This window comes from Epargyreus clarus, unplaced genomic scaffold (assembly GCF_041222505.1).
Source record: "Epargyreus clarus isolate Ecla_fem2 unplaced genomic scaffold, WU_Ecla_fem_2.2 ptg000019l, whole genome shotgun sequence".
Lineage (NCBI taxonomy): Eukaryota > Metazoa > Arthropoda > Insecta > Lepidoptera > Hesperiidae > Epargyreus > Epargyreus clarus.
Genome location: NW_027332227.1, coordinates 1,343,587 through 1,358,839, shown reverse-complemented (window position 1 = coordinate 1,358,839; position 15,253 = coordinate 1,343,587). Strand labels below are relative to the sequence as shown.

The window sequence follows — 15,253 nt, the reverse complement described above, 5'->3', positions numbered from 1 at the left end:
ATCTTTAATATATAATAACGCATCTTATTACTATAATAATTGTCTTCGTTTAACTTTATACATTAACAGAATTATTTTTAATTTAAAATTAAGATTTTCTATTTCTCCTAAAATCATGCCTGCGTGCAACTCTCCTACCCTACTTAAATTGAAAATAATAACTATTCCTAGTAAAATCTGACCATTAATATTATTTATCGAACTATTACTGCTTAATCTGTATTATTAATTTATGTTTACAATAATATTTTGCAAGTTTCATGGAACAGATAGATAAACAGAGGTCAAGCGTGGGCTTATATACAATTATATTTCTATAATTACGAGTATATTTATCTTATCTCTCTGATAATGCATATGAGCGGCAAAATATTTTAGCACTGTTCAGATTTTCAGAATTTAAACAGTAATTTCAGTGTTAAGTAGAATCATATGTGGTTCGACTCCAGCAGCACCACCGCCATACCTACCTACACCTATTACAGTAATGTTAAGTCCTGTATACCGGTAGTCCTCCGAATAGCAACACATCTATGACAGATACGTTTCTAATCTTATCTAGGGTTATTTGCAGAAGTCCATTTTTATATCAGATGTAATATAACAAGGTAACTTAAGCTGAAAGTTCAGTAAAAATAATTATCAAAGGTGTGTGAAGTCCTTGGCAGTAGGTACTTGGTTAATATGGACTTTAGCGTAAGCCTTCTTCTTCTAAGAAGAGGCCCATGCCTAATTGTGGGACAGTGGATTATGTATCGATGCTCACCTGCTCGAATCTCGATATTCGCACGCACGTACACTTGTATTCATTTATTTACTCCTTATTTAGATATCTCTTAAAAATATATGGGAACAAAGACGCCTTGAAGCTATAAGTACCTACTAGTCGACCTTCGGTCTGTTAAAAGACAAAGTATAAAGAAATTAAATTATGCATATATATTGAAAATTACATTATACTTTCGCTAACAGATAAATACATAAATAAACACATCATACATATATTCAATTTAAAGTTTAGAAATTAGTAACTCGTACGTAAATACGTAATCCACGCAAGCGGAGTCGCGGGCGTAACTTATACTAAGTAACATTGCATTATCTCATCGTTTCCTATATATGATGACATTTAGCGTACCTACTGGAATTAGGGTTCCTTATCAAATAATAATATTCCATTACACGAAAATTAAATTATACAAACAACAACAAGCTTTTAGTAACGCTTCTTGTTTTTTGCATTTTTCCCAGAAAACCCCATTTGATATTCATTAATTATTCCATTGGAGTGTTCAAATTATTTTATACAACTCAACTGTATAAAAAATAATTGGTTCGCCAACTTGGAGCGGCGGCCATATGGAAGACCGACTTGAAAAACCAAAAATCTCTCTATATGTACATTATCCAGTCAATACAGCATTTACGAATAATATATAATAATAAAATTATACATAAATACGATTTAACCATTGTCTTGTGTTTGTACCTGATCTCTGAAGCTACTCGATTTCAGTAAAACTCGACCCGATTTCAGTAAAACTTAGTGAGTGGGTTCTAACTTATGACATTAAATAGATCCAATAAGTATCGCTGTTTTTGTGATAGTTCCTTTTTCTGGGCTTATTAGTAAATTATAAAAGATGTACGGAATTCTAGTTAAAATTCTGTTCTATCTAGTCTTGGTCGTTCGGAATACAAATTATAATCTCAGTGTCATATCGCATGTGTCAGCGGGCGCTCCATCACAGGGTGTAAATATAGAGCTTAGGTAAGTACAGATTATGTCATTTGTACATCCTTATATATTTTTATAATATTCAAGTAATGAACAAACATGTAGTCCACTTGATGGTAAGTGGCTACTGCCGCCCATGGATCTCTGTAATCAACCCCAGATAAGGTTAGAGTTCTACCCAAAGTCGGCCACAGATGCTTTGCTACCCTGGGGACTACGTTGGAACCCCTCGGCAAAGTATGAAGATGAAGGTGGTAGAACCCTTTCTGGTTCGACTCCGGCGGCACCATCGCCACACCAATTTCTGCCTATTAACAGCTATGTTTAAATGTGTAATTTTAATATACATTACAAATAAGTAATTACGTAATAGTAGGTAAGTTAATTAGTATTCATACTTTTTGCTCTTTTCAATATACGTAGGTAAAATGAATATTCCCTATAATTAGATAAATATGAAAGAATTGACAATAGGTAGCGCAATTATAAGTTTTAAAAAATACAATATTTTGAAAAGTTTCTTTATTTTTGTTTATTTAAGTTTTGACACAAACAGAAACAAAATAAATAATTAGATATGTGGTAATTGAATAGATAACCTTTAACAGGCAGTGATACCCTTGTGGCATGAACTTAAACCTCTCACGCTGGAAGTTCGGGGTTTAAATCCCAGGCTTTATTTAAATTAATTTCTCATTAAAAATAATTATCACGTGTTTAAATTGAGTAGGAACATATCGTACGGAAACCTACATGCCTGAAAAACTTTTAAAACAGTTCTTAAAGACTCGTATGTGTAGTTTTACAGTTACCAATTTAGTGGTGGGCTAATGACCTAATCCGTGCCCAGCAGTGGCAGTGACAGTAATAATTGAATAAATAATTATGTTATACGAGTATATCTGGAAAAATCATTTTATTTTAAATCGTAAAGGTTTCTTTATGATTTCAATTGTCAGTTTATAAGCGAACATATTTTAAATAGTTTATTAACACCAACATATAAAACCTTATTTTCCTTTCAGCTTACAATGTACTTGGCGCTGTTGATTAGCGCCCTATTAGGGTATGCGCACGCGCAGAGCGGTGGGCAATATGTAAAGTCGGTGAAGGGCGGCGGTGGAGGGTGGCAATACAACCCTTCCGTAAGCTATGATCGGTAAGCACAACCATTTGTGGCTTAACTCTGTTACACCTACTTCTATTGTAAGCTGATTGTTCCTGAAAGACTATTTTATATAAAAAAAGATTCAATAACAACTCCATTCTTTATTTTCACTGAAAATCCGTTCTGTATCTTATTATCTAAACAATATAATATCCTTTTGTCTTTTTATATAGCTTCCCACTAGATTGCTACTCCCCAGCAATTAAATGGACGGTTATTAACATAAAATAATTGAAAAAAATATTGTCATGTAAATATACACTACTTAATAACAGCAGTGTTAAGGGTTGCCGTTTTCTGATTTAAATGTCATGGTAAGAGAAATATTCTTAGACGAAGCGTCCTTAGTTAGTTCTAAGATAATAACACATTCATCATTTACCGATCTGATTCATTATTTAGGCACAGAAGAGCAAAAATGTTCACTTACCATCAGAAAAACTATTGGCCTCTTTGCAACTTTAGCTTCATAATGCAATATTTCCTTTTCAAGACACCGAATATTATCTACTTAAATATCAATAAGCGTTTCAACATTTCAAGTTATTTTTATGTTAGCCTATTGTATTACAAAATATCTTTTCAGTTACACCAGAGTATTACAACTTCTACTATGTTGCTTACAACTTTGTCTTTCAGCTTTTACGGACAAGGTTACAACATGCGGCACAATATGACTCAACATGGGTACAATTGGGCACAAAATGGAACACACGGATATGGAGTAAACGTCCACAACACGACGAAGCAAGTGGACTTGGAAGTGGGAGTCTGTTACATTGAAGTACCGTATGTATAATACCTTTCTAAGATTTAGAAATGTGGGCGTTAATGTTGCATGTTGTCGTAAACCCCTTACTGCCCCACTGCTGGGCAGGTCTCCTCGTCGAATGAAAAGGATTAGGCCATAGTCCATATGCGTATTTCCTTGCGATGTTTTCCTTCCCCGTTAAAGCAAGTGATAATTCATTCCTAATACGCACATAAGAATCTCTGATTCAAATCCCAGGCACATGCCACGGATTTGAATCCTGGCACCCCGATCGAGTGGTTGAATTTCAACCACTAGCCTTTCACTGCTTTGTTGCATGAGTAAGTAGGCATACTATAAAATTCGTCATGAACGCTTTGGAAGAGCACACATGCTTTACTATGTAATTTTAATTTTTAACTTTGTATTTATTTACCTTACACAACATTTCTGTAAAAATATATCAACAATAATGCATAATTTCATTACCTCCCCAGGACTGCACAATTGGCTCGCGACCCAGCACACATACCACCTGGCAATGGGGTGAGTATTATTTATCCGAAAATGGAAGGGTTCCGTTGATCGAAGCAAAAACTATAAATAACTGTAAAATCTATATCACCATAAATCTGTGTCTTAATCTTGCAGTCTCGCCCCGACCTCAGCCGCATTAGAACATGCTGCAAGGGCTACATCAGAAACCTCTACAACTTCAGAATTTGCGATCCAGTTTGCACTCAAGAATGTGTGAATGCGTGGTGCACTGCTCCAGAGGTCTGCAATTGCTTCCCTGGACATGTCAAGAATTTGGCCGGCTTTTGCATCCCAACTTGCCCCATCGGGTGTCAAAATGGCCACTGTGCTGGCGGAGAATGTCTTTGTGAACCAGGATACAAACTAGACTCTGAGAGCCGGTATTGTATTCCGGTTTGTAAAGAAAACTGTGGGGGTGTTATAGGTAAGTTATCGAAAATATTACACTCATTCGAGGTGTTTTAACTTAGCCCTCAGGGATAAAACACGTCTATGGCCACCTCAGGTAGGAATCTAATCCCATATGGAATTGATTATAGATGTCCATGAACAGCAGCAGCCACTTACCACTAGTTGGATTGCATTCTCGTTTGCTACGTCAATTTTATAAATTAAAAACCATTATTATTGTCCAACTATTAATATAAGGCCCGTGTCAGACAGAAACAAATATTTGAACAAAGACTTTGCTCACACATTTGAACACTTATTTGTTTAAATTTCTTAACCTATCACTCTCCTAGCAACTAAACTTTGCGCGGATGTGCCGCAGGCTCCACACATATTTGAAGTTTGAACGCTTTGATGTGCGCTCGAAAAACCGACACCAAATGGCAAAGTGCAAATATTTGAAGCAAGCTTTGTACAAATACTCAAATACATGCTTCACTGTGTTCAAATGTTTGTGCTATGTCTGGCACGGGCCTAAGACAAGGATCTCTTTCAGGAGATACACGTGAACCGTATTTAGATGTAATAAATCTACATAATTAACGATAACATTTTCTCCGCTTTCTTTAACTATTTTTAATTTTCTTCCTTAATATTCCAGGGAACTGTACAGCACCGAACAGATGTGACTGTAAATCTGGCTATCAGTCAACTCCAGAAGGGTCTTGCAAGCCCGTATGTGATCGTTGCATTAACGGCGAATGTGTCGCACCGAATGAATGCCGCTGTCTGCCAGGCTTCACCAAAACTGCTGAGGGTTGCAAACCGACTTGCGAGAATTGCCACAACGGTGATTGCGTGAGTCCTAACACTTGTCGCTGCCATCCAGGTTACGTGAATGAACGCCCTGGATCTTGCGTTCCACAATGCACTCCGTAAGTTTTTATAATTTTCTTCCTTCATCTCTAAAAGCACTACTCGTATTATGCTATTAATAATAATAATATTTTTTTTTGCAGGGGCTGTGGACCTAGCAGTCGTTGCGTCGCTCCAAATCTGTGCGATCCACCTCTTACAACGACCACCTCTCCTGCCACCCATGTGACAATACTGCCCAATCTTCCTATTTATCCTGGTAACCAGGTTCAACAAAACCCATCTAATCGTACGTATCCTGGAACCCAAGTCCAACCTAATCCATCTAATCCGTTGTACCCTGGATATCCTGGACCCCAAGGTCATCCAAATTCTCAAAATCCATTATACCCTGGTAGCCAAGTCCAAAATCCATCATATCCTGGGTACCCCGGCAATGAAGGTAATCCATCATACCCTGGGTATTCTGGAAATCAAAATCCAACAAATCCTTCATATCCTGGATATCCTGGAAATCAAAATCCAACAAATCCTTCATATCCTGGATATCCTGGAAATCAAAATCCAACAAATCAGGTTCCAGCAAATCCATCATATCCTGGACATCAAGTTACAGGAAATCCATCATATTCTGGGTACCCTGGAAATCAAGTTCCAGGAAATCCGTCATATCCTGGGTATCCTGGCTACCAAGTCCACACAAATATGCCATACAATGAAACAGGTCTTACAGAACTAATGTGCTCCCCGCCTTGTGTCAATGGGATTTGTATAGGAGTAAATACATGCCGCTGCAAGCCTGGATATTACCAGGACACAAGTGACTCAACTGGAACAAGGTAATACTAAAAGATATTCAGAAATAATTATGCAACTTAAATAGTAGTATGATTCAATCGAGGAAGTAATGAATTCTAGCAATTCCCTTTAAAAGTAGTTATCATGGTTCTCTACGAGATATTAGAGTTTCAATAGTTTTTCCTTATTAGGATTATCAACTTTTTGCTTCCAAAGTAATACTCTACTATTATTATTATTTGGCCGTGTCTGTTTCCATGTTTTTCATTTTATTTACTGCTTATTTTCAATAAAAAATCTATTTCTTTTCAGATGTCTCCCACATTGCGCTGGAGGCTGCATCAATGGTGTCTGCTCGGCTCCCAACTTTTGCATTTGCAACGTGGGGTACTACAAGGACACCAGCGTGAAGGGCAGACCCTCATGTGTGAAGCGCATCAGGCGATCTGTCGACCCGCTTATCGATACCAGGAAACCCATCAATGTCGCTGAGCTGCTGATGTTTGAAATACCTGATGGTGTCTAAAATATCTTTTATTTTTAAAATTCCCTGAGTGCATTGTGGACATTCAATTGTACTTTTGAATCTATCGTCATTTATATGTGATGTAAATTAGCTATATAACATTGCTTAAAAATAAAAACAGGAAAGAGATTAATAAAATTAATACCTATTTTCAATTATTTTATTTTCGTGTTTTAACATCGTGGTGTGAATTATAATAAATAATAAATCAAAGGCATCTCACGATTCGAACGGCCCCAACCGAAAAGCGAAATGTACCGACCTATACGAACTTACATTATAAAAATAATATTATGTTACGAAGGCCCAAAAGCAATAAAATAAAACAAATACAAAGGTAACACATTCAGATCATCAAATTCCAGCTAAAGAAGTACCTCTGACACTGGCATACTACACATCCCATCCACATTCTATGCAAACATGCTCGGGCTAATCCATCATAGAAATTATTTATACCCTTTTAGAAATGGGACAAATGTCATGGATACCTTCAGCCATGGGCATTGACTATGTGCCATGGGGGCAAATTTTAGTTTCTGTTCGAATTTTTAAAATAATAGTTTTTTTACTAAATGTATGATATTATGAAAGTACAATACTTACAACAAAGTAACAATCATTAAATTGTTTGTCTGTATGTTTGTTTTCTCCGGCTAATCTCCGAAACGGCTTGACCGAATTAGGTTTAAAGATCTTTATTTCTCTTAGAATTAGACAAGGCTTTTAGCGGAAATTAGCTGATTTTATAAGGAGTAAATTTGGTTACTTTTATTTTAGCAAGGGATTCAGGATTCCTAGTAAAAAAAATAAAAGTCACAATCGTACAATTTTAACGCGGGTGAAATTGCGGGGCACATTTGCTAACAAAGTGTGCACACATTGTTTGCACATTATTTGTAAAAACTTATATTTTTTCTATATTTGGGAAACATTATAGAGTTAACAATAAAATTTAAAATAACGATGTTTATATATATTTACAAATATTTAATATTTTCAAATACACAAAATACAGTTTCTTTAGCACTATCCAATAATTTACTCCGAAAAAAATTCTCTTTCTGATTTCTGCAACATGGTCGAATATTGATACTCTTGAAGCGGTCTAGACTGACAAACATCCTTTGTGTTATTATCTGGAATGGGGGAAACAATATTACTTTATATTCTACACTCTAAAAACGAATATGAGGTTTTAATCAGAGCAACACAAAGCAAAACAATAGTTTTTTTAGAATTTTTTGTCTGTCTGAAGTGTCTGAACTCACGGAAAAGCGACTCAATAGAATAGAATGCATGATAATTATATTATTATCATCTAACAATACATTGTTAGACGTGTAACTTAGGACTTAAGTTCCATATTAACGCCTCTACCGACCCCTAAGGGTGTAAACTGGGGGTGAAGATTTCTTTCCGTTTGCCAAAAATCCTCTATTTAGCTTATTTTTCAAACACTAAGGATACAAAGGGCACACTAAAGACACTTAGGTATTTAAAACGAATATAACACTACCAGAAGTGTCGAAGTTCATCCAGCCTTTTGGAAAGTTTGAAGATTATAAAGAAATTTACAAACATACCAGATACCTACGCGGGAAAAATTCCCCTTCCTTGGGAGCCCGGTAAATACGGTCGCACATATTTTTAGATGCTAACAATGAAACGGCGATGTGTCAGAGATAAAAGAACTTCCTCGATGTTCGCTTTATGAATAATTATTCTTTTAATAGGCATTAATTTCATATTATTACCTAAGATACATTATTTTATTAGTTTTAGCAATAACGGATATGATAAGCAGAAGTACTGACACGATCCAACTTTTTCGGTGATAAAATATTAAGATATTCGATTTAATTCAAACACATTTCCAAATAATAGACTTAAGTTAGATGTTCAAAGGCAGGACAGATGCCATAGCATTGTTTGAAGCTGTTCTAACCACAGCCACATCTATTTCTGCCAAATAACAGCAGTATTTAGCGCTATTTTGTTCTGGTTTGAAGGGTGTGGTAAGGGAGACATAGATTTCCGAGGCGTTCCAGCTTAGTCCTCAGGGGCAGCGATGCATCTGACCGACCTCAGGTATGAATATCTAATGTTATCTGGGGTTGATTACAAATGTCCATGGGCGGCAGGAGCCACTTACTATCAAGCGCTACATGCTCGTCTGCTACTCATATATTTTTTGAGTCTACGTAACACAAGATATTGTATGAAACATACCGTCAACCACATAACTGCCACCTTTAAAATAATGGCTGATGTTTTTTTTCTTTAGCAGCAATATAGTTGTTGTTAGAGCCAATATTAAGCACAGCACAAGGCCAATGATCCAGTAAAAAGACCTGAAAAACAAAACAATATTTATTAGCAAGGATCAAAAAGAAGGTGGTTATCGTAATATTTAAAAAAAAAATCACATGACGTCACATGAGTTTTGGAGGCAATGTTGCTTTTATTACGTTCATGAAATACATAAAAGTAGGCACAAGCACACTTGCACACTGCATTAAAACTTATACGGTAGGAATGAATGAAAACTCAAATTTTTAATTTGTTATTTTTCAAGGTTTACTTATTCCTCATATCTATTTATTGTGCAATTATGTATAAACTCTGGAGGTATTCCATTTCTGCTTAGGTATACCGACCTATTCTATTCTTTCCTGATACGTTTTAGCGGCAAATACATGTAATTTAATGAAGAAAATATTTTTTTTTGTATTTTTAACACCAGCATTTACAAAAATACTTACGGTACACGCTCCTTCACATTTAAATTTGCCTCAAAACTCGTAACTTCCGTGGTAAAATTTTCATTATTAAAGTATTCATTATCCGTCCTTCCAGTTGTTCGTTCGTTATTTAACATTTCAAAGTATTTATCCGTAGAATACTTGACATCTTCAACTTGACGTGTTGAACTTACAATAAGAATACTAGGCACATGAGTAGTAGTAGTAGAAGTTTCTGTTTCTTCAGTTTCTTCAGTTTCATTGGAATATGTGAATGATATCATAGTATTCTCGTCATATGTCGCAATTTCCTCACTTGTAGTCTGCAGGACACATGTGGTGACTTCACACTTATTTGTTATATTGGAACAGTCGTCACAACAACTTCCCCCATCAATAGTTGTTCTCATAACTTCGAAAGGAGGGTCACAGACGCATGTATTGGGCGCAATGCAAGACCCTTTGCAGTTTTTACACTCCGGTACACACAACGATTCATTGCCTGATTCAGTAAAACTAGTTAGATTGATTTTATATCCAGGAAAACATTCACAAACATTTGGAGCTGTACAGGTACCATTTCCACACGCGTTTTCACAAATTGGTATGCATTTTTCTAATTCATTTCGATATTCATATCCGTCTTTACATACATAGGTTTCTGGAGCGACACATATTGCATTTTCTTGCCCTTTAGAACAATAGGGCTCACATGTTTTATTTTCAGTGAAATTATAACCAGTGAAACATTCACAAACATTAGGGGCAACGCAAGTACCATTTCCACATATCGTGTTGCATATAGGAGTGCACTTTCCCATCTCCTCCTGCTGATATCCTTCGTCACATTTGCATATTTCGGGACTTATGCAGCTTCCGTGAACACAACCTCTGGAGCAATAGGGCTGGCAGTTGTTGCTCTCAGATTTCCTGTAACCTGGCCAGCATGCACAGGAACCTGGCGCTACACACGTCCCGTTAAGGCAAGGCTCTTCACATATTGGTACACACGTCTGGTTTTGGTAAGAATAACCAAAGTTACAAGTACAATAATTGGGTTCTGTACATATTCCATTGCCGCAATCCGTGGCACAAACAGGTAAACAAGCATGTCTCGTGGTGTTATCGATGACATACCCCTCATTGCAAGAGCATTCGCCTGGTCTAATACAAACACCATTTCTACATGATGGTAAGCAAATGGGTTCACAGGGGCTGTAAGTATGAAATGTAAAAATAAATTTTATGTTTACTTAAAAATTAATAATTTGTCTGTCTTTCTTCATGAACTGATTACATGTGAACATGTAAAGTGAAAGTTCACAGCCAACTTTTTAGTCTGCACTGTAATACCACAAAATAAAAAGGGTAATAAGTACGGTCTTTTTTATTAAAACAAATTTTTCCACATTTACTTTCTTAATCAAGATATTAATTGTTGTTTGACAGTTTGACAGTTTTTACTAAGTAGGCCGAACAGTGCGTCATAGGACTGCGATTGGATACGATCTTATGACACAAAGCCTCCCAGGTATATTTATATAAATAAATAGTAGATATAAATTAAATATATTCAGTTAATCCAATAAATATACATATAGATATACGTTGTACGTTGCGCCAAAAAATATGTCCAGTTAATAGAGATTTCAAAAAGGTGGTACCTTTTTGAAATCTACTTACTATTTAAAGTTGAAAAAAAAAAGTTAAGGCCGTTTTTGCATGAAAGGGACTGAAACCAACTAAAACGTAATGATCGAGTTTTTATTTAAATTACGGTTTCTACCGACTCACAACGTGTCAGGCAGTACTAAATCACATTATTACCTAGTTACACACTTAAAAATATCATTCTTCATTTGTAAAAAAACAATTGAGTAACTAACTAGCAAACAAAGTATTACAATTTATTAAGTCAATTTTTACCTACTTTGAACTGTCGTTTCAAAGTAAAACTTCGTACATGTATGTAATTTGAATGACAATACCATAATTTGACATCTTGGAACAGATCTGATGATGGAGCCAGGATATGGATGGTAGATTTCTTACCAATTTAGCCTAAATTCGAGGGATTTACTAAGAAATGAACCATGCACCTGCTGGCTGGCTGTAGGTGTACATACATGAGATTGCGTTCTGTTTTTGACCCCGAATAAGTGCCGACGCACACATCGGATTGATGGGGACTTTTGGCACTTTACTTATAATGGTAAACCCAAGGTCTCTACGGAAATTTAGCTTTCCCGGATTTTTTGTTATTTGATCACTATTTTATGTCTAAATTGACCGGGCTATTAGAAACTGTATAGTTTTGTTTTCAAGCAAATAACAAGATTAAATTATACTAACTTTTCCAAGGTGTCATTCTCGATGTAACCGGCGCAGCACATTAGTCTTGTCTCAACTATTCTTTTCTGTAATTATCCAATTGAAATTGCCTTAAATCTTCCCTTAAATTTAATTATCTCTTATTTAATATTCTCTTAAGTAAAGAAAATAACAATTACACATAAATGGGTTAGTTGTTAAATAAACAAAAGACGAGCACGCAGTTAGCTTCATAGTATTATAGGTGGTAGAACACCTTTTTACTTATCCTAAGCCTTCCTGATATTCTTGGTAGAAACGCATCTGTGGCCCACATGATGTAGGACTCGTATCTTATCTGGGGTTAATTACAGATATCTATGGACGGGTGGTCTGCAAGGTCATTTGCCACTACTATACTTTTTGTTACCAAACCATTACTTCTGCCCAAACCGTTATTACACAAAGACGTTACCGGAATCATTCGGCCATCAACAGTTGTTTGTCGTTGTGAAAATGTGCATCTTGAGCTGCCATACCAACATCTTTTAGTTTTTGTAACAATATATGTCCGACGATACGTCTCGAAGAATGAGCGTGTGACTCTGTAAAATAAATAAACAGGCAATAAAACTGACAGATATCCTATAAATGAGGTATTCTATAAAAGTGAAGAAACCAGCTTAAGGATTTGTGTGAAGTCATCACAGTTCTTAAAAAAATAAGTGTTAATTCTGTTAAACTGTACTCAGTCATTATGACTATTTCCTAATAGTACCTATAGACTATAGACAAAAGATACTTTCCAGATAACATTAATTCGCAATTAAATGTTTTTTTTTTGTATAAGTCTTAAATAAGTCGTGACAAATATTACATATCGACACTGGAAATAGCAATAGGGTAAATAGTTCTCAGTGAAATCAACCAGACAGTCAGGGAAAGTAATTTTACTCAAAATCTGTAACCAGTTTGGTATTATCGCGAACATACATAAATATTCTCGCTCAATAAGAGTAAAAATATATTAAAAATAAACATATGGGGTGCATACAAAATAATAACATATGTAAATTATTTTAATATTAATAATAATCATGTAATATTACATCTCTTATAAACTAAGCATGTATTGTCATCCAAATATACTTGTACTTATGTAAAATTTTAAGCGCTCACATATACATAAAGTTTCATTAGTACGCTGTTGTGTTCTGGTTTGAAGCGTAAAGGGACATACTTTTCCGAGGCATTCCAGCTTAATCCTCAGGGGTAACGATGCATCTGTAAGCGACCTCAGGTAGAAAACTAGTATAATCTGGCATCAATTACAGATATCCGACCGACGCTCCTAAGAAACTCTCCTCGGATCTGGTGAATCTTCTAGCCGCCCATAGGCGCGAACCACTCTTCCTTAATAATCGTCTTCCCGACGATGTTAGTCGTAGTCATGATCCGTTGACACCTTCAGTGTCAACAACCCAGCAGTCGCTCCCTATGGAGCGCCACTAGCGCCTCTCGTTTCCAGAATGAGAGGTCGCTATCCGATGTCGGCTGTACGGTCCCCTTGGACGAAGCTTGAAAGCAGGTTTTTAGTGGGTTGGTTCTCCCTCAGGAGGTCCCTTCAGTAGTCCCACACGCCACAGGTACCGTCCTGCGGCCTGGAAGTGCTTAGATGTATTTTTTCCTCCTCCTTCCGCAAAGGGTTAGCCCAGTTTTCCACCTGCTCGTCTGGGTGCACAAAAAAAAACAGATATCCATAGGCAGCAGTAGCTACTAACCAACGGTTGAATTGAGTGTTCGTTTGTTTTTTTGGATATTATAGAAAAGGGACATAAGGAATCTATAAATTCATATGAGCCCGCACCGAGCTTCGATAACCAGACATAATTACTACAAGTCTTATTTATAAATACTTACATGACTCTCTTACTGCAAAGTTTTGGTTCGTTCGTGTAAACATACTCAAAACACAGAACAATAAATATCAGAAGTCTAATTCTACCGGACATTTTAACTTAGAAAGAGCTGGTGCTGTTCATCATGTCAGTAAACAAACTGACACATTGGCACACAAGCGATACGAATGTACCTAGAGTGAGTTAGTAAGTATGAGTTCTAATTTCCATGTAGGTTTTGAAATGTTTTTATCTCTGATTCACTCAGGATGTACTCCGAGGATATATAATATGTAAATGTAAATATGATATGGTACGGTATGGTTCATGATAGCTGACAATAAATAAGTTATAACTTCATGAAGCATGAAGTCATGTATATTGTTAACACATTGCCAACTTATTACTGTACCACTGTTGGTCATCGGGCTCCTCTCAAAATGATAGGAGCTTATGCCAAAGTTCACCAAGCTGCCCAATACAAATTGATAGACTTCACACACTTTTCTTCTGATGTGTAAGTTTCGTCTCGATGTTTGCCTTCACCGTAAATCAAGTGATAATTCATATCCAATGGGCATTTTCCTTTAGTTTGTCATTCATCATTACTTCCCTGAATTTCAACCTTATAAGCGACACTATCCGATGGTCGAATAATATAATGGTGCGCTTTTTTTCCAAATGAACTCGTTCGATTCCCGGCTAAAGAAAAATATTTTTATAAAAACGAATGACGCAGATTTAGTTTTTATCAATATCGACCTCGTAACTTCTTTCAGTAGTTTTCGCTCATCATTATAGTTTCGGATTTGGCCCTGACAGCTCATTTGAAAAATTCACCCTGTAGGTATATCCTAGAAAAATCAGAGTTGGGTAAGAAATTAGGACCCCCCCTACGGAGAGGTCAACTAACCTCAGCCAGTACGCTATCACTAGTTATTGTTGTTTTTTTGGCTAATTTTACTAATAACAACTGCTTAAGAATAATTAACTGAAAACGGCTGTAGTGAAACATGTATGTTTCTCAAATGTGTAATTTAAACAAATCTAACGACATCCCATATTGTGTTAAAATGCATCAAGCCACTTGGACATACACACACACACACACACACACACACACACACACATTTACACACTGTCGACAAACTTTTTTTACAGTTTGGCAGACTATTATTATATGCGTGAATTCTTTTTGAGATCAATAAAAAAAATACATACGCCCGTACCTACATACATGCGCTAAAAAGTCGGCTAAACTGAAATAAAACTGGTCCATAAAACCATAACTCCGATTATATCACATTAAAAAAAACGTGTATTTACAGTTTCTAGGAAAATGCGGATTTTTTTTTGCTATACTGGATACACAGCCGCACACTAGGATTCCCTGTGTCGTGAGTGCCATGGGCGCACAAAGGCGAATACACATACACCCAGACCCAGAACATATATCTAAAATCATAAACAAACTCAACCAATGAATCTTATGCAAAGAAATTTTAACTTAATACTTA

General features: G+C 36.0%; 2 protein-coding genes across 2 annotated transcripts; one reads left to right on the top strand and one right to left on the bottom strand.

Moving 5' to 3' along the window:
* Positions 1–1,658: 1,658 nt before the first annotated feature.
* On the top strand, positions 1,659–6,939 carry NimB (nimrod B). The gene is made up of 8 exons (XM_073083860.1): positions 1,659–1,771; positions 2,764–2,897; positions 3,546–3,695; positions 4,155–4,203; positions 4,309–4,618; positions 5,246–5,519; positions 5,604–6,299; positions 6,571–6,939. Exons 2-8 carry the CDS (start codon positions 2,770–2,772, stop codon positions 6,782–6,784), a joined length of 1,821 nt encoding a protein of 606 aa, XP_072939961.1. The 5' UTR covers positions 1,659–1,771; positions 2,764–2,769; the 3' UTR covers positions 6,785–6,939.
* Positions 6,928–13,952, bottom strand: LOC140750378 (uncharacterized). The gene is made up of 6 exons (XM_073083861.1): positions 13,759–13,952; positions 12,314–12,443; positions 11,881–11,945; positions 9,550–10,743; positions 9,017–9,138; positions 6,928–7,923 (listed from the first exon to the last, which is right to left on the bottom strand). The coding sequence occupies exons 1-6, from the start codon at positions 13,848–13,850 to the stop codon at positions 7,826–7,828; spliced, it is 1,701 nt and encodes a 566-aa protein (XP_072939962.1). The 5' UTR covers positions 13,851–13,952; the 3' UTR covers positions 6,928–7,825.
* Between the last annotated feature and the right edge of the window lie 1,301 nt (positions 13,953–15,253).

Excerpts from the sequence above, each read along its gene's own strand:
- LOC140750378 (XM_073083861.1), bottom strand. The coding sequence starts at position 13,850 with ATGTCCGGTAGAATTAGACTTCTGATATTTATTGTTCTGTGTTTTGAG. Across the intron at positions 12,444-13,758 it reads CTTTGCAGTAAGAGAGTCAT|AGTCACACGCTCATTCTTCG; the intron begins GTAAGTATTTAT and ends TTTATTTTACAG. Across the intron at positions 9,139-9,549 it reads AATGTGAAGGAGCGTGTACC|GTCTTTTTACTGGATCATTG; the intron begins GTAAGTATTTTT and ends TTTGTTTTTCAG.
- NimB (XM_073083860.1), top strand. The coding sequence starts at position 2,770 with ATGTACTTGGCGCTGTTGATTAGCGCCCTATTAGGGTATGCGCACGCG. Across the intron at positions 3,696-4,154 it reads GTCTGTTACATTGAAGTACC|GACTGCACAATTGGCTCGCG; the intron begins GTATGTATAATA and ends TTACCTCCCCAG. Across the intron at positions 6,300-6,570 it reads AGTGACTCAACTGGAACAAG|ATGTCTCCCACATTGCGCTG; the intron begins GTAATACTAAAA and ends ATTTCTTTTCAG.